General features: G+C 39.4%; 1 protein-coding gene and 1 long non-coding RNA gene across 4 annotated transcripts; both read right to left on the bottom strand.

Moving 5' to 3' along the window:
- Positions 1-4,514: 4,514 nt before the first annotated feature.
- LOC307038370 lies at positions 4,515-8,801 on the bottom strand. Its single transcript, XR_013807984.1, has 3 exons — positions 8,593-8,801; positions 6,507-6,575; positions 4,515-4,652 (listed from the first exon to the last, which is right to left on the bottom strand). It is a non-coding gene; the product is annotated as an uncharacterized lncRNA (long non-coding RNA).
- Positions 8,802-10,740: 1,939 nt separating this feature from the next.
- Positions 10,741-18,234, bottom strand: LOC307037140 (L-selectin-like). Of its 3 annotated transcripts, none has more exons than XM_079677915.1 (5): positions 18,005-18,234; positions 16,074-16,290; positions 12,472-12,810; positions 12,266-12,366; positions 10,741-11,802 (listed from the first exon to the last, which is right to left on the bottom strand). In XM_079677915.1, the coding sequence occupies exons 1-5, from the start codon at positions 18,194-18,196 to the stop codon at positions 11,686-11,688; spliced, it is 966 nt and encodes a 321-aa protein (XP_079534041.1). In that variant the 5' UTR covers positions 18,197-18,234; the 3' UTR covers positions 10,741-11,685. The 3 variants fall into 3 exon arrangements, with proteins under 3 accessions (XP_079534041.1, XP_079534043.1, XP_079534042.1); XM_079677917.1 differs by lacking the exon at positions 18,005-18,234 and adding an exon at positions 16,381-17,760 and having other exon boundaries at positions 10,744-11,802; XM_079677916.1 differs by lacking the exon at positions 18,005-18,234 and adding an exon at positions 16,404-17,760 and having other exon boundaries at positions 10,744-11,802.
- Between the last annotated feature and the right edge of the window lie 3,323 nt (positions 18,235-21,557).

Here is a 21,557-nt window from a genome sequence, read left to right as displayed (position 1 = left end):
ACACACACACACACACACACACACACACACACACACACACACACACACACACACACACACACACACACACACACACACACACACACACACACACACACACACACACACACACACACACACACACACACACACACACACACACACACACACACACATACTTTATGGTTTAATATGTTGATTTCATTGTCTTGAGTTACAGGATGCTGTGTTAACTACAATATTTCATTTGACTGAGTTACACACAGTAGGAGGTTATTCCTTCAAGAAAAGGGGAAGTGTTGTGTCCTGTTACTGTAGCCAGAGGGCGCTGTAGAACAGAGAGTTGATATAGGATGCCTGAAGGTGGAAGTTGGATAAAGAAGAATAAAGGAGGAAAGGATAGCACACGTGCCTACGGCTCATACTTTCTACCTACTTGCATACCTACAAAATACCACAAACTTCCATCTTCATACTTTGGGTATTCTAGTAAAGCATTTGTACATGCTTTAATGTTAAACAAACTTTATTTTTCTTTGTGTCTGGATACCTGTTTCAAACGCTTTGTTTTAGCTGCTCAAAGGGATTTTATTGTCACGGCCTCCATGGCGTTAGAACAGGACTTATTATCGGAACTGAAACACTCAGGTAATCTGAACAACACAGTAACTGAACTCTTCAGACAGAAAGAAAGGAGGATGGTTTTTGGGTACAAATAATCAAACGTATTGGTGAGTACTGGCTATAATGACTTTTATTTAACATTGTTGATCTTTTCTTGTCATTTTATGAAGTAAATATTGTTGCTTCTGCTAGAGATGATGTGCGGCGCAGCAGTGAAAGGAGGCTTGTTGAATTGTGTTGTTCGGTGTTCTTGCTTTAGTAATGGCATTCATTCTCTACATTAGAAACCTGTCTGTGACGCAGCGCCCTGTTATACTGCGTTAATGTATCATATTAATGGTTTCTATAGCCGTGACGTCATAATAATGCTATTAGGAGGTGGATTCATTCAGGTAGACGCTACTGAAGGCCTAGGTGTGAAATGCACGGCCTGTTACTGGTTTCTATTCTTTGGATGAGGGAAAACACTGTCAAAATACCACATTATGTAAAAGCACAACATTTTGTGATTATTAGGAATATGTACTAAAATATAAAATTAAGGTTTCATAGAGCTAAAACATTTCAACTGCTACTCAACTGGCTTTAGATAAGCCAGTCCTTTATTGTAAGTGCTTTGTTAATAATTCTATCGCTCGAAGTGGAGTCGAAAGATATGAGTTTTCAGTCTGCGCCGGAAGATGTGTAAGCTTTCTGCTGTCCTGATGTCAATGGGGAGCTCATTCCACCATTTTGGAGCCAGGATAGCAAATCCACGTGTTTTTGCCTATGGGAACTTGGGTCCCGCTTGTAGTGCGGGTGCAGCGAGATGTTTGGTTGATGCAGAGCGGAGTGCATGTGCTGGGGTGTACGGTTTAACCATGTCCTGGATGTAGGAAGGGCCAGATCCATTCACAGCATGGTACGCAAGTACCAGTGTCTTGAAGTGGATTCTAGCAGTTACTGGAAGCCAGTGAAGGGAGCGGAGGAGCGGCGTGGTGTGGGAGAATTTTGGAAGGTTGAAGACCAGACAAGCCGCTGCATTCTGGATGAGCTGCAGAGGTCGGATGGCCCATGCAGGTAGACCAGCCAGGAGGGAGTTGCAGTAGTCTAGGCGTGAGATGACGAAAACCTGGACCAGAACCTGCGTGGCTTTCTGGGTCAGCTGGGGACCTATCTTCCTGATGTTGTAAAAAATGTATCTGCAGCAGCGGGTTGTAGCAGCGATGTTTGCAGTGAAGGACAGTTTGTTATCTAGGGTCACACCCAGATTCCTTGCAGTCTGAGTCGGGGAAACAATAGAGGTGCCGATGTTGATTGTTAGGTCAAGAGTGGGACAATCTTTTCCCGGAAGGAAAAGCAATTCAGTCTTGTCAAGGTTGAGCTTGAGGTGGTGAACAGACATCCACCGAGAGATGTCTGCTAGGCAAGCAGAGATGCGTGCGACGAACTGGGTCTCTGAGCGGGGAAAGGACAGAATTAGTTGGGTGTCATCAGCGTAGCAGTGGTATGAAAAACCATGCGGGCTAATGACTGAACCGAGCAAGTTTGTGTACAGGGAGAAGAGGAGGGGACCGAGAACAGAGCCCTGAGGGACCCCTGTAGTTAATTGACAAGGGTCGGACACAGACCCTCTCCAAGTAACCCTGTAGGTGCGGTCTTTGAGGTATGAGGTGAGGAGGGAAAGTGCAGAGCCTGAAACTCCAAGTTCTTGGAGAGTGCGAAGGAGGATATGATGGTTCACCGTGTCGAATGCAGCAGACAGGTCCAGAAGGATGATGACAGAGGAGAGGGATGCTGCTTTAGCAGTGTGCAGTTCCTCAGAGACAGCAAGGAGAGCAGTTTCTGTTGAGTGACCTGCCTTGAAACCAGACTGGTGCGGATCCAGAAGGTTGTTCTGATGGAGATAACAGGAGAGTTGTTTAAAGACAGCGCGTTCAATTTTTTTTTAGACAGGAACGGGAGGAGAGAGACAGGCCTGTAGTTTCTAACATCAGACGGGTTGAGAGTGGGTTTCTTTAGGAGAGGGTTTACTCTTGCCTCCTTGAGACTGTGTGGAAAGTGACCAGAAGTTAGAGAAGTGTTGATGAAATGGGTGAGAAACGGTAGAATATCAGGAGTGATAGTCTGAAGGAGGTTAGAGGGGAAAGGGTCCAGAGGACAGGTGGTAGGGCGGGCAGAGGTAACGAGGGTAAGAACCTCACTTGGAGAGAGAGGGGAGAAGGAGGTTAGTGTGTGGATGAAGGGAGGGTCAGGTGACCCAGCGGTGAGTAAAGGTGAGTCAGAAAAAGAAGAGCGAATATCATCAACCTTTTTTCAAAGTGGTTAACAAAGTCGCTTGACAGAAGGGAGGGGGGGAGGGGCTTTGGGGGGTCCAAGAGGGTGGAAAAGATAGAAAATAGTTTTTGGGGGTTGGAATAGGAAGATTGGATCTTATCTTGACACAGCGGTTGCCAAATCAATTCTGACGATCTCTACCCCAGACCCATGTATCTAGCTGGTTCTCAGAGAATAATCAACATTGTGCATAACAAGGTAAAATAGGCAAAGCACAATAACGCCTCTATCAGCTGACGCCAACAGGCAGGGACAGGGAGACAGAACACTGAGAGCAGAGCAGCCAAGGCTACAGGTGCCTGTGCTCAGTGAGGGCAGGAAAGACTTATCAACTGGGTCAAAGTTATGGGCCTAGGAAAATATTTCCCCAACACTTCAGTCTATATGTTACGATATAACTGTAATCACCCTGTTAGACATTTCATTGTATATTCCCAGTTAACTGTTAGCAGTACCTTTATAGAGATATGTTAGAGTACAACAGCTTTACTGTTTTGGTTACAGTTTGATCCTGTAAAGATGTGTTGTAGTCTGATACTGCAATTATTCATGATAGTATTATACTTTATATTTACAATATACTAAATATAGCCTTCTACAATACACTCCTGAATCATGAATATTCCCGCACATGTACATCATTTAAATACCAAACATATACTAGAAAAACAAGAACAAATACATGTTCATTACTGCGACAGTAGCTTGTGCTTGGGAGACGTCTGCCGTACTCATAAATCATTTAGAGCTGTCTTAATAGTTGTAATGCTTCAGTTTTAATATTGTCACCAGTTTACAAGCTTTTCATGATATCAAGCAACTCTAGTGTTATAAAGAACCATGAAATGAAATGTCAAACTGCAGCAGTGTCTGCACTTCTGTGCTTATACTCTTGTATATTCAAAATGATGTTACATGCAGGACTTTTACTGGTTACTGAGTATTTGTACATTGTAGTATTTCTTAATAGTTGATTTATTGTCTATGTTTTTTATAAGTCCATAGTTTCATAAATAATGGCATGTGAATGAGCAGACTGCTGTCACGCATGTTTGGTGCCAACAGTTATCAGATAAAGATCAAGTCATTATGTGTTTGCATATAGTTAGAAAGGCCGGAGCAGCTCAACAATAGAACAACCCCGAGGCTAAACCTGACAATACACCTGTTCTCTTTGGATGAGGGAAAACACTGTCAAAATACTGCATGGAATTAGTCAAATACCTGCTTTGAAAGGATAACATAAATTATGTTTTTGTATTTACTTGCACATCTCAAAACATTGTCTTGCACTATTTCATCTGTTTTATTTGTTCTATGTACTATATATATTCATGTTGCACTGTTGGAGGAGTCTGTGACTTAAGTGTTTCATTGCCATATCTACACTGTAGATAATAGGGCCATGACAATAACACCTTGAATCTTGAATAACATTTCGTTTTTAGAATTAGGAAAATGCATATTCCCAGTTAACTGTTAACAGTCCCTTTACTGTAAATATGATGTTTTAAAGCAAAACAGCTCAGAAGAAGGAGCTATGTGGACACAGGGCCTTAAGTGGATTTAGCCTTTTCAGACTCCACATTCGTTGACCGGGCAGAGCAGCAGGGGATCGGTCGGGATACAGGAGTGAATACTGACGCTGGAAGTTGTCGGCGATGGCCAGCAGTCGGATCTGGTCGGGGGAGTTAACCCTGTAGGACTCTGGACACAGCTCGTCCACCTTCAGGCTGATGAAGGGCAGGGAATACATGACGTGTTTTACCCACCAGCACATACCTTGATGCAACAACATGCTTTCATTACATCTACCTATTACCTATCATCTGACCGGGTTTTATTTTCTAATGCATTTTTTGTAAAATAGGCTACATCAAATAAAGTGTGTTACTATAACATCATTTTTTGTAAAAATTTAACCTAAAAACTACTTAAAATGTATCATCAAAAGCAAATGACTACTTGTTTCAGACATAAATGTATAAATATATATAATATTGTTGAACTTTCCTGTCGGCTCCCAGACCGTAGTCGAGGAAACAGGGGGATGACTCTCTGTTGCCTCCCAGGGGAGAAGCAACAAGCTTCAGGTTCAATAACCCCCTTTACTGAAATGACTGGAGAGAGGCGAGCTCTTCCTGGGAGGCCGTTGCAGTTATTTAGTTCTTCTTGGTACACACAACACTTGATAGACCTATATCTTCTGCTGCCTCTTTTTCACTTCCAGAAAACACACGCTCACTCACTCTCGCTCTACCATACCCACACACACATGCACGCGCCACACCCCTCTCTCTCTCTCTTAAAGGGATAGCGATCTCACTCTGCATGACCCTAATATCATAACAATAAGTAGGAGCTTTAGCCCGATACAAAAGCTTCCATGGTGGCTTAACTCCCGGGGATGAGTTGGCTGACGCGCTTTACTGTGTTTATAGATACCGGTTGTGTTGTTATTGTAATGGCTTGTAGGCTTGTTATCGGATGTGGAATAGACAAAGTACATTCCATTTATTGAGCAGGTTTTGTGCATCGTCAAAGTGGGTCCATACAATTATCCATTCCATAACAAACATTATTTATGGCACTCGTCGCGGTACAGCGGTCAAAAACCATTTGCCCTTCCAGGGTCAGACACACTCAATCAGATGACAAAACAAACCTTAAATACGTGTGCCATAGGGAATCGGACAGCGACACCTTATGGCACACACAGTGAATAACACCCAATTGTGACAGCCCGAAACCCAAACATGAACTCTCATCTAAATGGCTCTTACACCGGCCCCTAATTGTAAGTGACAGGCTTTCAAGTTCCCCAAAAAAGAGAGCCATTAACATATCACTACTGTTTTATCATCCACACATGGATCCAGTTTGTAGATATAGGATTTGTTTAATCCTTGGCAAGCAGAGTCCCTTTTGACTTGTGTGCCGTCCAATGGAATGCTGCTCTCCATGATGTTTGCTGACCAGTGGCTTCCTGGTTTCCAAAGAAAGTTGGAATATTCAATAAATATAGTACTTAAGCATAGTACTTAAGTACAGTACTTGAGTGAATGTACTAAATGACTTTACACCGACATGTAATTGCAACACTTTTTGCTGCATGTATTAGTGTTTTATTTGTACATATACTCCAATATAATTCATGTGCTTTGACACAATGAGGTCCATCTTAACTTAAAAAAATTAGTTCATGAAGACATTAACACCAGCGCGAAAAATCAACGGTAACTTTAATACACCTTTGGAGTTTTGCAAATTGAATTAGGCTAACGTTAGCTTCAGTGGTGTAATGTAACTAAGTACATTGACTCAAGTATTGTCTAATTTTAAAGTAGTTTTATAGCAGCAGTATAGTATTTTCAAACTGTAGGATTTCTGCTTTTTCTAAAGTAAATAATCTGATACGTCTTCCACCTCTGGCTGATGTTACAATAACAATTAGCTCTACTGTTAAGGTAACACAAGGGATGAATGAGTAACTTAAAGGTCCCATGTCATGGCCATTTCGACTGATCATAATTCCATTGCTGAGGTCTACTAGAATAGATTTACATTGTTTAATTTTCCAAACTCACATTGGTTTCTCATACAGCATCTCTGTCAGTGGCGACTGGTCATCAGGGGCAGGTGGGGCACAGCTCCACCTAATGTCAGCAGAAAGTATAAAAATAACAATTACAAAAAAATGCAAAAAAGATACATCTTAAAATATATTTTAAGATCATGTTTAATCATCTGATTCATCCTTATGTTGCTGTTTTAGTCTGTGTCCTTCTAATTAGTGTCTACAGTCGGGCCCGGCACAACGAGGGGGCAAAAGGGGGCATTGCCCCCTCAGTTGTATTTTTTGCCCCCTCACTTTGAGCATCATTCATCCATCAAAAAGTACAATACATGTCACAATTATTAAATAACTTTAAATGATTATTTTCCCCCAACACACGTTACTATGTTTGGATAAGATATGTGGGCAGGCAGTCAAGCAACGTGTAAAAAAGCCTCAACCCCAAGTGAGCTTGTAGTCTTAATGTTAGCCTGTGTGCTTAGCTGTAAACACAGTCGGATGGGTGACCAAAACGTCCCCGTTTTCCGGGTAGAGTCCCCGTTTTCGGTGGCTGGTACCCGGTTGAAACTCCCGAAAATGTTCCCGTTTTTGAACGTGTGTTAAAAAAAATAGAGCAAGGTGAAATCAAATGTTACATGTCAGTAAAAACAGAGTAACAGTGTTGTGCCTGTTTGTAGCGTTAGCGTATTTCTTCTTCTACTACTTCTTCTTCTTCTTTTGTCTTTAATGGTGAATCGCTTCCACTTGGAACCTACTGTTGATTTATTAAATGTTTATATTAAATCCTTGTCCTCAGACCAGTGTTTTTGAGGAACTTGAAGATCAGCTTGTTTACTTCATTTCTTGATTTACTTTCGTATATTGACTTGAAATCCATGTTGTTTGACATCAACAAAAAATAAGACAGACAACTACAGATAGCACCACACATGATGGTTACTTGTTATCATTTAGGGCTGCCTGTATGGATCATACTGCCCCAAAGCGAGCCCTTTTACTAGAATAATAATGTGTTATGTATTATATAAACCGTATTGGTACAATGAGCGTCATCTAGTGACGGATTTTGGAACATTGATTTGATTTTTCTCATGGCAGTTAGACTCTAGAGACAAACCAGGGGACTTTTATTTTTTATTTTTAATCTGTGTCCGTCCATTTGGTGTAGTATTTGATCCAATATTACATTTGGTTTATATATTAGTCACTTTCTTATGAGATGCCAGGTTTTAGGCCTTGATTTGAACATTCAATCCTGAAAATAAAAAATCAACCAGATTAATGTTTCTTTAATCCTGACCTGACTAGAGTAGATAGTAAGTAAGTAAAGCTGTATAGGAAGACGAGTTAAGGGATAGAGGAGAAAAGGTTATGGTGTAATTACAGAGCCTGTCCATTTATAAATTGAGGAAATCAATGTTAGTCTGTTAACCAAAGTGCAGGTATCTATCTATCAAATATCTACTATCTATTATTAAAGATCAGAGGAAAAGAACAGAATGAGAGGGGTAAATCCAGAATAAAAATAAAGAAGGAAAGAGATTGTAGAGCAGTGAGAAGGAAAAAAGTTTGGTGTGTCAATTCATTACATTGCCAGTATTTTTCTTTGTTGTGAAAAAAAATCGCCCCCTCTGATTTTTTAACAGCCCCCTCAGTCATTTCATCCTGGAGCCGGGCCTGTCTACAGTGTGTGGGGCAAGCCCCGATCTAGCCCCTCCCTCTCACTGTCAGTGAACGTGTGAACGTGTCCTGTAAAAACTACACTGCGCATGCTCAGAGTCTTTTTCTATTTAATGTGTGCGGCAAAAAATCTCACCTCTCATCTCACATAATTCAGAGCTGATTGGCTGTAAGTAAGTGTGCCGCGAAAAGTGTAGTGTGTGAAGAGGAGACGAGAGAAAGCAGCGTATAGAGTGGTGCAGTGACGCGTCCTAAAACCCGGAAGTTAGCTAGCTAGCACCAGATGCTAACCACAACGATCTCCGGTAGAGACTCACCGGTGCTCGCGCACGCACACAAAATGGCTCGTGCCACACACACACAGAGTAGAGCTTGAATGAAACACAGAGAGCCAGAAGTAAGCTACTTGTACTCACGAGGCCTATTATGTGCAGAATCCCTCTCGCTTTCAGGTGGTTTTGATTGAGTGTCCACACGTGGACGTTTAAGGACTAAAAAACGATCCATTTGTCACTTTGCTGTTAGCAAATAATTTGGCGCTCCAGCTAACAGGAAGTCACTAAAGTGTCACAAAGTAATTTAGCCTATGGGTAGGTCAAAAATCTAATGGGTGCTGGCCATTGGCCTAATCACCTGTGTTGGCTTTATGTTTTTGGTCAAACATTTATTTGTTTCACATTTGCATTGATGTAATCAATAATTTTTCTAATTTAATTTAATTAAAATGTTTTTAAAAAAATCGAAAATAATTAAAAAAACATATATTTCTTGGGGGTGCTTAGGCAATCCTGGGGGGTGCTTCAGCACCCCCTAGCTCCCCCCTGCTGCACGCCACTGCAGAGGCTTATATACTGTATAAAAATCTAAGTTTTTTGTGCCTTTTTTGTTTCTTTTGTACATATAAAAACGCCACTGATCTCTGTATAGTATATGTGTATTCACTCTCTGTCCTAAACGGCTTGTTGGAGCTCCTGCCCCCCCCCCCCCCCCAGTTTGCTCTGATCAGTGGCGAGCCGTGACTTGTATACCTGATACATACCTTTTTGCATACATTCACAGTAAATATGTATTCAGTATGATAGCTGTCTAACAGAAGTTAAATTCATTTCTCACTTACTTCCGGGTTTTAGGACGCGTCACTGCACCACTCTGTACGCTGCGCTCTCTTGTCTCCTCTTCACAGCCAATCAGCTCTGAATTAAGTGAGATGACGTTTAGTGGGGTTGCCAGCACACTATGGTGATTATTTTGTTCTGCTTTCCCATCACCACTGTGTCAAGTGTCCTATTTTAATTGCCGTATGTCAGGGGTGTCAAACTCAAGGCCCAGGGGCCAAATCCGGCCTGTGACTTCATTTTCTGTGGCCCCACAAGAGCTTGCACAGAATATAGTTTATTATACGGTTATATGCCGCTTTACAGAAGCACTTTGCTCATAAACTACATGTCCCACAATGCATCTCAAATATGCCTTTTTTCTCAGAATTTGACTTTTTTTTTCAAAATGTCACTTCTTTTTTTTTCTCCAGAATTTGGCTTTTCTTTTAAAATCATTTTGTGACATTCTTACTGAAGAGACTTGCAATTATTTGCCCTAGACTTCTGCTTTCAGACGTAGTTAATTATGAAGTTATTACCCTATCCGATAATAATCCAATGTAGAAGCAATCATGTCATATAATACATTATTTTATATATATTAAATATTTATACATGTATTTTTATATACTCTTAAAGTTACAACCGGCCCTTTGAGTGCAACCATAATGCTAATGTGGCCCGTGATGAAATTGAGTTTGACACACCTGCCGTATGTAGTTGTCAAATATGGCGGACCATCTCGCACATGCGCATTGCGGATCGGGTAGTCACAATCTCTCGAAACATGAAACGGGACAGACGATACAACTTCAGGATGAGGACATTTTATAAACTTTCAAAGTTTATAAAATTATAAAATGTTAGCTTGATAACATTCCCAATAGTAAATAACATTTCCCATAAAGAAGAAGAACTGGACTGACTCCAAATGTTGTAGATGTACTTAGAAGTACAACAATATGGCACCACCATTAAAGTTGTGAAAGATAACAAGGCAATCAAAACCAAATGTGAATTTAATAAATTATATAAATATATGATTTATCAATATTTGTTCTTTAAATGTATTTCTTTATACAGTATATATATATATATATATTTTTGTTCACTTGTATAAGTGCTGTGTCTGTACCTATGTACCGCTGATGTCAAGGCTTTCTGTGTATATAATGTTTAATGTAAATATATATTTTCTTGAATAAAGCAGAACAAATATCTGTACATCTATATTGAGAATCAGGAGGCCATAAATTGTCTAGAATCAGGGAAATAACCGTTCTGGCCAATAACCAATACCAGCCAATAATCCAACATGTGAGAAATAACTGAATAAATAATTCAAAGAAATAACATCTCTTTATTGGATATAGTTTATTCTTCATAGGGATTTTTTTTTTTAAACAACATATTCATTACACGAAGATACATGACAAAAAACAACATTAAATCTTATAATAGTTAAGAAACTGGAACCAGCGAATATTCAGCATTGTTGCCAGAAGGATGTTTGAGTAACGTAAAACGGTTATACATAAGGAAATTTGCCTCAAGTTTATATCCTTAATAAGGATAAAAATAATACAATTCATTATTTTCTATTTAAATTATTTGAAGATATTCTCACATTACATACATTACATTTTTTGTGGTTGCAATGCAACGAAAACTGATATTTAATTTGTTTGAACGTTAAAGGTAATCATTTTTATTTAATATCTTAATTTATAATCTAATATTATCTAATCTATCAAATGTCACACAAAAGAGTAAAATGCCTGTTATATATCCCACAGCCAGAGGGAATTAAAACCGAAGAGATTCAGTTTATGACCACGTAGCACAAAGAAAAGCATTACATCTAAATATTCTGGAAGCTGATTCACCAATTAGAGGAACATGTCTTAAAGTTTCATCCCTAAAGAAAAGGAGCAATAAACACAATGTTTAACTCATTTGAAGATATTAATAACAGTGAGTAATTGCAAACACATTTTTAGGATAAAATATAAGTTTCAAATGAATAATTAAGTTGTTGTATGAAAATGACTTTAAAGATGCATTAGAGGTCATCATGTTAATTGGTAATAAGATTTCCTGGAATTGCCCTTTATTAAATCTTATATTATTTTAAAATGCCTCATTATATTTAATCTGAAAAAAACATATAAAAAGTCACAAAATAGAAAATAAATCCAGTTTTTCGCAGGTCAAGCAGATACATGAACAGTTAAAACCCCAAACATATTAACTTCAAAACCATATAGAACAAGAGAAAACATTAAAGCCCTTATCTTATCTCACTACTAATTGATTATTCAGCTCATTGTTGCAGCTGTATTCTGTAACACGAGGACTTTGAGGAAAGAAACACACTTTTCTCTGATAAAAATCACACACAGCAATTCAGCTTTAGAGCTCATCCCTCTTCTTCTTCTCCTCCTTCTTGAAGACTTGTGCATCCGGCTGCTTCCTCCAGGCCAGTTGGACGTTGTCGTCCAATCCCTGGGCCCTTAGGTTCTTTTTCGCCTGAGACACAAAAACTCATGATCATTATGGTTCCAATAAAAACAGACGATGTATCTTTAGTTCACTCATCTGAAATGGTAGCTGTTCCCCTTATTTCTTCCAGTGTAAAGGCTTACCTCAGGTTATGGAATAGTATTTGTACATGTTCCTAATGCATTTGGTGGCATGTGGCTAAGTCTCTGCTATTTACTTCTGCACATATTTACACGTCTTCTTACTAAATGCTTGGGTCCTGTTATTTGTGGCCAAAGTATTGAATGTATAATGGATATAGAATTTCATTCATGTTCCTCTTGGTCCATTTCATTCATATTGAAATTCATTTACTATATTTTCTTTTGTTGAATTCATTATTCTTTAATAGTTATTTATTTGTTTCCTACCTCTTTCGTCTCTTGTTCTCATGTCATGTGAATTTCCTTTCTGGTGATGATTTTGCATAAAAGTAGAAAACATGATTTACCTCCACCAACATCGCATCCAGAAAAGCGGGGTCGTTCAGATCCACATTGTTTGGTTTCTCCACCCTCACCTTTATCACTTGCATTGAAACAGGCACAACAACTAGAAACACAAACAAACTTCATCAGTCACAACGTTTATGGTGTCTTCTTTTTCAGCAGACTCAATATCATCACTTGCTTTGATGTCGCTGTGAATTTTACACACGTTTGTAGCAGATGAATGGTTTCTCCACTCCACAATCCAAGTCCTCCCATTTTCCAGAGTTGTCGAAAGCTGCCGCCACACAAACCTTTAAAGCACTGAGGTTAGGTTTATTTGCTGCCCAGTACTTGAAGGAGGAGTTGCTTCCATCGGACCACTTCCAGGAGTCTCTGTAAAGGCCGATCCAATAAAGATCAGTTGTTGCAGGTAACAGCTCATAAAGCTGCTGGTTCTCTGCTGGGTTTCTCACACTGGCCAGGTCTGTGTGGTGTTCTCTGCAGTAGCTCTGGGCCTCAGTCCATGTCATATGGCTGACAATAGGGACAAATGTAGCATTCGGCCCTGAAAATGGACCCCAGAGAAGCTGAGTAGAGGCACCACAACATACAGCCTGACATCAATGCCACATCTCTGGTGGTATTGATGCCGTTATAATAGAACATATTACATTTAAATCCCACACATTTGCACTTTGTAATTAGTAGTTCTTGGGTTTTTCAACAGATAATTGTTGGAAAGACACTTTAGTAGTACCAGTGGTCGACAGTGGCGGAGCCAGGACATTTTCAGTGGGGTGGAACCAGTGATCATTTTGGGGTAGCATTGAAATCACTATTATATGAACATAAAAATACATCTCACTATAAAATAAGGGGTTATTTAAGGCACCTACAACACACCTCTACATTACTTGGGATTAAGTGGTGGAATAGATCAAATAATATTCAGTATATCTAACTATGTTTTTCATATTCCCGCAGACAAAGTATCAACGAAGCTTACATTATACAAATGTAATGCAATATACAGACTGTTTAGCTTATGGTGATCAGCAGCCCTATGAACTCATTCTCTGTGTATCATCAGGAATACAGAGACACACACACATCATTTACTGTAAATAAGAGTTTTTAAATTAAATGATAGGTTAAGAATAAACATCTTAAAGTAAATAACAATAAACAATAGCCCTTAACCCTGTAAGGCCCCCAGTTGTAATTTTAAAACATTAATTGAAGCTATCCTAAAAAAGTCAGTAAATGTTTTATTTTTTTAAAAGACTACATTAACATAGTCAAAAGGTCCTTTTGTTCAGCCTCACATTAGCCTCACTGCTATTGGGTAGTAAATGTGTTTATAGGTCCTGCCCTCTGGCCATACACGCCAGGGATTTTGGGCCCCATGGAAATATATCACGGCCCCACCACCAGGCCCAGGCCACGCCAACCAAGCACAATTGCTGTAACCACACCTCCAGAACCCAACCGACTCATTTATGCTTTAAATAACTCTACCTGTACAGGCTTGCATCTATCTTGTAGTCCAATACTAACTGCACAATATTTACTGACACTGAGCTGTGAAAATATAACACTTATGGGGGGACAGGGCTGCTAAGTCTAGAGATGGATCTGTTGGTCCTGGCACCAGGGGAAGAGACAACTGATTTAGTCAACCCGGTATCACGGCAAGACGTGAGCATGTGACGATTTACCATGCTGATAATAACGTGCTTTAACCACCAGGTGTCCCTTTCTATCAGCTCTGCACCGTTATGGTGTAAATACAGCCTATCTACCAATTGGATCAAATATAAAAGTCAGCCGAATTATTGTTGATACTGCAAGGAGAGGTATTGTGTGAAAAGAAATGCAAGATGTTGTTTAATTGCTTATATATTTATGATCCACGTCACGTTTTCAGTTTTGGCGGCAGTTCTTTCTGTTTGTCTTGAAGTCTTCTCAGCAGGGCTCTATAAATAGAGAACTACGGCAGATATGTCATATTTAATGAAGCCGAACCGTGTATTACAATGTCGTTATATGATGACTTTCAAAGAGAAAAGAAAGCACACTCGGAAGAAAGTATTATTTTATTTTTAAAAAACGTTTTCAGATTTCACATCACATAAACACCAAATCCCAGCATGCATTGCGGCTAAACCATCCAATCATCGAGCTGAGGATCTTGCCTACGTCAGTTTCCGGTTTCGTTTATCACCGATGTATTTTGTTATACACACATTCCTTCACATTTACATTTTTATTTGCATTAAAGTATTTTTTGAGGCCTTCTAACATGTTTTTAAATATAACTACGGTTGTAGTTGAAGAGTTTGTAAATTGACATGAACCGAAGCTGTTGCCTGGCAACGCAATCGCACAACGTCACGTCCGTTAATTCCACATCCACACCTATGATCCACACGCATGGATTAACATTGATTTAATACATTAATGTAGCCTTTGTTTCTGCTAAAAGAGGTGTCGACCAGCTGGGGAAACAAGAAAATTGGCGTAATCGAGTGTGACTATTAAAAAACAAATCATTACGTCGGGGTAGCATTTGCTTGGCATTTCCGGTTATTTCTCCACTGGTTAACATGGGTTAACAATACCGTGTAACTGTCACGTTTGAAAGGACGAAATCGTGACATCTTCACGTCTCCCAGCATGGTAAATCGTCACATGTTCACGTCTTGCCGTGATACCGGGTTGGATTTAGTATGAATAGCTGCTAAAAATGTACCTGCATTTATTAAATGTCAGCTAAAAGAGCAGTGAAATGAAAAACCTCTGCATTTTCTGTATAGATATTAACATTACTTAATGTCAGCTTAGTAAAAAAAAAAAATAACAAGTATTATTTACAATGGACTACGCTTTGCTAACAGACACATTTTCACCACGCATGGACCACACCCACCTTTTCTTTGAAAAACTGGGTGACATACTGTCGCCCTTTAGTCCCTCTCTCTTGTCTTTCTCTCCTTTCTTTTCTCTTTTGAACGCCTGACTTTGTGAGTCGTTGAGACATGGTTCACACGTAAGTACTAGCATCCCTACTCCTAACATGCTCTCACTCTCTGCTAGAAAGTGCCGGCGATGCTGCACCGCATTTGGAGGCAGGACCAAACCATTACATGTAAATAGAAGGGGGTGTACAGAGGCTCTGGATAATTAACTTTTGGAAGAAAATAAGTTAAATGAATTGTAAGTTTACTGAGTACATTATCAATATAACGTCCTATTAATGTTAATTCTCGATGAATGATGAAAGGTTACTTAAACATTTTTTTCTTAATGTTCTAAAATAGTTTGGGGCCCCGTGGTGAGGGTGTTTGGGGTGCCAATAGGGTGGCCAGGATTCAGCCAGGGGTGGCCCTGGCCACTCCCAGCCACCCCCCAGCTCCGCCACTGGTGGTCGAATATTCAGATCTTTTAGTAAAAGGAGTACAACGATGTAAATATACTGTGTTACAGGTTAAAGCTTCATTCAAATTATATTGATTCTATATTGTTCTTATTCTGTTTAACACAGATGTATAAGATCTAAAACGTACCTACAATTCTAAAACAAGTTTGCAAAAAATGGTATATACATAATTTATTTTTATGTTATCTTTTAAATGAAACCATGTGAACATTTTAGTGAAAAGGGAAATGTCTTTAGTGGAACTGCTAACAAAAGAAAAAAAGTCACAAAGAAAAAAGGTTGTGAACCACTAGTTAGATAAAGACAAATGCATTGTATTTCAGAAGCTTAAAATATGATTTATATATATTTAACTTATTAACTTATTCATTTAAAGTTTATATTCTTACCTTTGACATCAAAGCAGTACACCCAGAGGCGGATATTACAATCTTTATCATACCATTTTCTACTAGAATGAAAAAATGCGCATTGTTCATTGTGCCCGTTGACTGGTCGATTATCACCCCATGGTCTGAACTCCGTCTCCCCCGGTTCGTAGAAGCTTGGGTCTGACATCGACCACTTCCAGGCGTCCCGGTCATCGTGCAGCCCTATCCAGGCTGACTGAAAGCAAGATATTGTGTTATGTCTCGTAAAATATGTTAAGTTAATGTTTTTAGTTCAGTCTTGTATCCTGTTTTATTTTGTAGTAACCTTTCCTTCTTGTTGCAGATTACCTCACTTCCTGCCTTTGTGTGTTTTCCCTCCACTGTGATTGTCGACTCCGCCCTAATTGTCGGCACCTGTTCCCCCTTAGCCTGCCTATATATAGGCCCTTTCTTTCTCACTTCTCTTATTTTTCATTTCCTCGCTCCTCGGTCTCGGTCTCACCGGAAGTTGATTTGTCTGCGCCATCTTGAGTAGCGTCCCAATGGCCTTATTTTTGCCGGAGGAGCGAGGAGCGATAATGGAGGAGCCATAATCGAGGAACCACCAGACCATCCTTCGATGAAATCCTCAGACACTCGCCCCGCCCCCTTACTGTGTATCGCTCACTGATTGGACGATGCAGTGCATGCACTGATCTGATGCTTCTTGACATGAGAGCAGTTTCCCAGCGGAGTGAAGAAAATACATGAACCTCACGGGAGTCACTCCTCAGTTTATACCGTGTTTTGTTTCAATTCATGTATCATTTAGTTACAAATATGTGATATATCTGAACAACAAAGTGGTCAAAAATCATTTTATTCATTTATTGGAAACATTTTCATGATCGCTTTTTTCGTTTTACATTTTCATTTATTGTCATTTCCATTCAGTCAGTCATTAAGTGATATTAAAATATTAATGTGCTACATATCCACACAAACAAACAAAGTGTGCAATCCAATGAATGTTAATCTAACTGGGTTTTGAGAGATAACATATCTCTTTTTCTTCTCTCAATTATTTTATTTCTATTGTGCACTCTAATCAATATTAATCAAACTATTGTTCGTTTATACATTTTAAGAATGGCGTTTATCTTTTTTGAGAATTTGTTCTTATTTTATTTTATTTATTTGGGTCTACAACAGATGATACAAATGTTTGTGTCAGTAAATGTGTACTAACAGAGGCGGGGGTGTGTGTGGAAATAACGGGGAGAGCTGGCTGCTGTCAGACGATCAGCTGTGTAGCGTCATCACAAACGGACGTCGCTTCACGTGACGCTCCGGAGGAAAGGACGTCCCATTGCTCTGCCAGCGTGAAGTCCATGTTTTTTCTGCTAAGAGCCGCGTTTTTGGAATTTACTTTATCCTTTGCATTTTTGATACTATGTTAACCTTTTCCGAGTAAGAGTGTTTTTTTGTTACCTTAACCTGTTACCTCTACGGAGAGCTCACAGTGCCACTTTTTTCAGTAAAGACTTTCTTTTGTACTTTGTCTGTTGAGTCGTGCTTTTGGGTTCATACTGGTTTGCCTAGCCGTGACACATTGTTATAATTATTACACCCTGTTGAAGCTTTTAAAGCTGCTGCTTGAGAAAATGTGTATGTTTAATAAAGAGAAGGTTTTTTTTTGCCTTCATGAGACCAGCCTTGGTACGTGGTGATCTAAAGGGAATCCCCTCAAGTCAACATTCATTTACAGCCTTGTTACTCTGAACCTCTTCCACTTTATTACAGGGTTGCTATAGCTTTGGCTTCAAACATTTTCAACTCTGTTTTAATACTCAGGTTCCCATAGGACTTTAAAACAGGTTTAGCTTTCTGTAATAATCTCTCCTTTTTGAATTTGACTCTAAAAGAAATGTAATTCATTTGAATCGAAAGACAGAGAAAAGTGACCTCACTTGTATGTATTGGCCTGCCATGTCGTTCAGGAGCTCCACAACCTCCATGCTGTCTACAGTGGCCAGGTCTGTGTATTTCTCTCTGCAGTATCTCTGGGCTTCAGACATGTTCTTTGCTTCATAAACAAAATGGTACTGACGTTCAGCATGTGAGGAGACAGCGCTCAGCCCTGTAGAGACACAGACATTCATTTAGGCTATAACTTACATTTTACTGTAATATGGCGCGTCATTATACCTTTTGACTTATATTTCAAACAATTCACAGTCAAATATGTAGCTTCCAGCTGAACTTCATTTAGTTGTTTTTAAGCAAGTACCTTTCAAACAATATAAAAGGTGTTAAGAATGCAAAACAAGTAATTGTCGAATAGAATCAGAAATGTCTTCTCGTTATTTATCTCCCCACCCCTCAGGTTCACATCAAATAATCAGTAAGGACATAAAAAGATATCCAAATAAATAAAACACTTGCCTGCAGCTGCCATGATCAGCAGCAGAACTACGTCCATCGTTGTTTGCTCTCTGACTGCAAGTGGTGTTACAACTGATTGTGTTTCACATGAATGTCTTTGAGCAAGCGATTGTCGTCTGACTTCATGCAAGGTCAGACACAAAACAGATGTTTGCATAGGCAAATTGTTCGGGTTATATTAAATACAGGACCCAGTCGCAGAAAACGACTTGAGAATCAGAATCAGAATTCTGAAGTAGGTTTACACATGAGGAATTGGCTTTGGTTTATGTGGTGCATACAAAGACGAAGAAAGAAGAATATAGCTGAACAAATAAAAAATAAAAATATAACTGTTATAACAGCTATTTTAAAAAAAGGTTTTAAGAAAATATAATCCTCTAAGAAACTGGGTACAGTCAAATAAAACATGAACAATACTATGTACTCTATCCAAATTGGAGAGCTGTGCTGAAATAAAAGAGGTCATGTGGAGAAGAAATATGCACCACATTTGTAGGATTCGCACAATGTGCCTTAATGTAATACATAATGTTTTTCTGGGGTGGGTAGAAGTCAGTGTCCGTGGGGGTCCCGGGCCTTGTTGATCAGACCGGTAGCAGAGGGGAGGGAACTGTTCAGGTGGCGAGAGGTTTTGGTCCTGATGGAGCGCAGCCTCCTCCAGAGGGGAGAGGGGTAAACAGTTTGTGTCTGCAGAGCGGATGATACGCTGACACCTTCCTTTGTCCTTATCTGTAGCTGCAGCGTACCAGATGGTGATGGAGGAGGTGAGGATGGACTCGATGATGGTGGTGTAGAAACCATCATCGACTTTGGCAGGTAGAATTTCTTCAGCTGTAGCAGGAAAAACATCTGGTGCAGCTGGGAGAGCTTGTACCGAATGTCCCGCAAAGGGAATGAAGTAACAGATGTATTGTTTAATACTCAGGCAGATGATGAAGAAAGGGTAGCGGAAACCGGTGGCGGTTGGCGATGTGTCATGACCGATGGGAGCCTGGTGTGAAGACTTGTTACAGGTGCAGACAGAGCAGGCAAGCACGAAAACTAGAGAGTCCGCCTCCATGGAAGTCCACTAGAAGTGACGTTTCAGGAGGGATAGGGTCCGATTGATACCCGGGTGGAAGGCAAAGTCGGAAGAGTGGGCGAATACAGCGGTCAGGTACAACAGTTATCCGGACTGTTACCTGGATCTGGCTGGTCTCTCTATGTGTTCCTTACTGAGCTCTCAATCTCCCACATCACAGCGCCCACCACCCTGGCAGTGGGAATTATGGTGTCAGGAACTGTGGAGTCATGATCCACTGCAAACTGCCGGGACAGGGCGCCAGGTTTCTAGAATCGGAACGATAGGTAAAGGTAAAGTTGAATCTGCCAAAAATGAAAGCCCAGCAGTTTTGACAAGAGTTTAATCATTTGGCAGTTTTTATGTAGGCCAGGTTCCTATGGTGTGTGCACACAAGGAATGGATGGAATGGAATTTTATACCTAGGCCCTCTAATAATTTCACAACGATGTCATCACTATCACTGACATGAGCCATCACGAACTAACTTATGCTAATCATAAATCCATTGATCATTAATCTATCGATTAGATTTATGATTCGAAAATTATAAAAGTAGGGTAGACGTGTGGATATTATCCGGACTAATAGTCTATTATTTTGAAGAAAGAACCAAACGGACTTGGAGGAGATTGTCTCCTTTCTGCAGGAGGAAATGGCTGGTTCTGGCCGACTACAAGGCTATCGTTGGTTACATCTACGAGCTGTTCAAAGGGGATTTGTTGTTTCACAAGAAACGATGAGACTTGTAATCAAGGCTTTGGATCCAGAAGGAGTCGAACCATAGCCTTGTAGTGGAATCGAAATGAGCTCCCCATTGAAATCAGGACAGCAGAAAGCTTACACATCTTCCGGCGCAGACTGAAAATTCATCTCTTTCGACTCCACTTCGAGCGATAGAATTACTAACAAAGCACTTATATACTAATAAAGGACTGGCTTATCTAAAGCCAGTCCTTTTTTAGTATATAAGTGCTTTGTTAGTAATTCTTTGTTACTAATTCTTTGTTAGTAATTAACCTAATTAACATGACATGAATAATTTAGCAGACATGACGGGATGTTACAATTTCCTCCTGCAGAAAGGAGACAATCTCCTCCAAGTCCGCTTCTCAAGTCACTTATGAAACTACGACTTTATTCTCGTAACATTACGACTTTATTCTCGAAATCTCTCTGTTTTTTTTTTCTAAGTGTGGCCCTAATACTCCGTCGTAAAATACAATTAAATCAAGTTATTTTGGTAAAACTAATGAAAAATATAACTAAAAATATATTTAAAAAATATATATTTAAAAAGAAAAGTAAAAAAAAAAAAATTAAAATATAATTTTTTAGAATATCTCAGGCCCTCAGAGAGGGCCTAGAGGGCCCTGACGGCTCACCACTGCTCAAGTAAAAGTAGAAAAGTATTGGCATCAGAAAATACTTAAAGTACCAAAAGTAAAAGTACTCATTTGCAGATTGGCCCATTTCAGAAAAATATATATTATATGTTTTGATAATTTTTGATGCATTCAAGTGTTATCAAAGTTGATATTATATCTTACTGTAAGTACAGTACTTGAGCAAATATACTTAGTGACTTCCCACCTCTGTTTACACATTATAGTGTAAATATGGGAGTGACAGTGGTTAACAACTATCTTGTGTTGAGAAAAACAAACAAATATAATTGTAATTTGATCTCCAAATAGAGTTAAAAATTACAACAAATTGGGGTTAAAGTACCTACTCTGCAAAAAGAGTTAAATGTACTATGTGGTGTGGACCCATTGGCACAAAGTGTTGAAATCAAATCTGAGAGTGTTCATTTGGGTATGCTGATTTTGCTTTGATATAACATTCAAATTACTCTGTTTGCATAAAGTAAGAAAGGTCAAAGCAGCACAATGAAACAACCCAGAGGTTAAACCTGGAACAATACGTATGTTCTCTTTGGATGAGATCAACACTGTCAAAATACCACATTAAAAGTAAAATACCTGCATTATGTGATTATAATCAGGAACAGG

The sequence above is a fragment of the Notothenia rossii genome (assembly GCF_949606895.1).
Source record: "Notothenia rossii genome assembly, chromosome: 4".
Classification (NCBI taxonomy): Eukaryota; Metazoa; Chordata; class Actinopteri; order Perciformes; family Nototheniidae; genus Notothenia; species Notothenia rossii.
This window is presented reverse-complemented; position numbering and strand designations above follow the sequence as displayed.